Below are 2197 nucleotides of genomic sequence, written 5' to 3'. Positions count from 1 at the left end.
TGCGTCTCGTCTCTCTTCGTCTCGTCCTCTCTCTCTCTCTCTCAGCTCTCCCCTCTCTCTCGTCTCTCTCTCTCTCTCTTCTCTTCTCTCTCCCTCTCTCTCACTCTCCCTCTCTCTCTCTCTCTCTCTCTCCTCTCTCTCTTCTCTCTCTTCTCTCTCTCTCTCTCCCTCTCATCTTCCCTCCTTCTCTCTCTCTCTCTCCCTCTCTCTCTCTTCTCTCCTCTCTCTCCCTCTGGCTCTCTCTCTTCTCTCTCTCTCTCCCTCTCTCTCACTCTCCTCTCTCTCTGCTCTCTCTCCTCTCTCTCGTCTCTTCACCGGCTCTCTCTCTCTCTCTCTCTCTCTCTCTCTCTCTCTCTCTCTCTCTCTCTCTCTCTCTCTCTCTCTCTCTCTCTCTCTCTCTCTCTCTCTCTCTCTCTCTCTCTCTCTCTCTCTCTCTCCTCACTCTCCCTCTCCCTCTCACTCTCACTCTCTCTCTCCATCTCCAGAGGAGGCTCTGCACTTTGAGACGATGTGGAAGGAGCTGGCGACGACCATCGAACATTTCCTGTTTACGAAAAGCGTGCCTCCGGCGACGATGACGGTGGAGGAACACCAGCACGACGAGGCAATAGACTGCAAGGTACAGGATAGTAACGCTGAAAGGGTCTATGTCCCCCAGGGTACTGCCGGAACGTACCCTGGGTATGGTACGGTATACCGGAACGTACCTTGGTACTATCTAATATGCCGGACCGTACTACGCCTACTCCACTAACGAGTCTAGGGAGTCGCCTACGCCTACCCCCTACCGCCTACTCCCTAACCCTAACCCTATCCCTATCCCTAACCCTAACCCTAACCCAAACCATATTAAATAGTTACCAGGGTACGTTCCGGTATATTACCGGATCGTACCCAGGGTACGTTCCGGCAGTACCCTGGGGACATAGACCCTATGAGCGATAGTAACAGGGCATGAAATTAACTTTTGAACAAGGGAGTCCAACGGACTCCCTACCCTCAAAAAGAGGGAGTCCGCAGCAAAATGAGCGAGTCAAAATGAGGTTCAAAATTAAAGATATTAACAATAATTATGCATGTGCTTATTTTTAAGATTCATGCAGTTGCACGTCTGCCAAATTTTCTTTGGATATTAGCTTAAAAAATACAGTAATTCTGCGAAGAAGTGCTCCGGAACGAACTAGTTAGTATAGCAGAATTTTCAGGGAGTCACACGGACTCCTGCATATGTCAAATCAGGGAGTCCGACAGTAAATCAGGGAGTATTTGACTCCGGACTCCCGTTAATTTTGCACCCTGCATAGTACAGGGCATGAAATTAGCCAAAATGTGAACAAGCCATTACTTTTGTTCAATTTATCCCATTGTTAATAAAAGTATCAGCTTTGTGTTTATTAGGCATACTCGTAGTATTTCAGTATTTCATTGCAATCAGTGGAGTTCTACTTGTTTGACAGGAATTGCTGGAACATGAATGACTTCTTAGTAGTCACTAAGTAAAAACTAGTAAGGAAATTGGTAAATATTGTATTGAACAGGCAGTTTATGGGGTTGAACCGCCGGCCACCGGCAAAATAGCGCTAATCTCGTGCACTGATAGTAGAGAGAAGGGAGGAAGAGGAGGGGGAGAGGAGGGAAGGGTAATAAGAGAGAGAGAGAGAGAGACAGAGAGTAAGATATCATGATGAGCTTCATTTGCACTCTTTATTTGCGCACTGCATGCCACCATCTCCCCGGTCAATACATATATATATATATATATATAAATGTGATTTTATATATCATATCATATCATATCCCACATTCACAATCTTGAGGCTTTCAACCACCATGCCAGGTCCTGTGTGCGGCAGTGGCTAGGCCGAGTGTAGTGTAGTGACCCGAGAAGAGAGAGAGAGAGAGAGAGATACATTCACAATGTGATATTATTATTATGATAGATAATGATTAATGATTATGATTATTAATTATGATAGATAATCATCCACTGCATCATCGTCTTCTATCACAGGTGATACAGAAGCTGAGGGACGACATTCTGCCGTTCAGCAGTCAGGTGCCGGCAGAGTTCACCGCACACGTGATGGCCATACTCAACAAAGGCTCCATCCATGCTGCTAGCAGCTCTAGCTTCATAGGTGAGGGAGGAGGGAGGGAGGGAGGAGTGTGGAGGGAAGGAGGGAGGAGGGAGGGAGGG

The 2197-nt window shown here is 47.0% G+C and overlaps 1 protein-coding gene across 1 annotated transcript in view; it reads left to right on the top strand.

The window, feature by feature from the left end:
- LOC106813630 (protein MON2 homolog) overlaps positions 1–2197 on the top strand; it is a 44162-nt gene that overhangs the window by 36853 nt on the left and 5112 nt on the right. The window contains exons 29-30 of the mRNA XM_014817813.1: positions 486–619; positions 2012–2138. Of these exons, the coding sequence (XP_014673299.1) occupies positions 486–619; positions 2012–2138 (261 nt within the window). The remainder of the gene's footprint in view (positions 1–485; positions 620–2011; positions 2139–2197) is intronic.

The sequence above is a fragment of the Priapulus caudatus genome, unplaced genomic scaffold (assembly GCF_000485595.1).
Source record: "Priapulus caudatus unplaced genomic scaffold, Priapulus_caudatus-5.0.1 Scaffold802, whole genome shotgun sequence".
Taxonomy (NCBI): domain Eukaryota; kingdom Metazoa; phylum Priapulida; class Priapulimorpha; order Priapulimorphida; family Priapulidae; genus Priapulus; species Priapulus caudatus.
The sequence above is the reverse complement of the archived record's forward strand: the minus strand, read 5'-3'. Positions and strand labels throughout refer to the sequence as shown.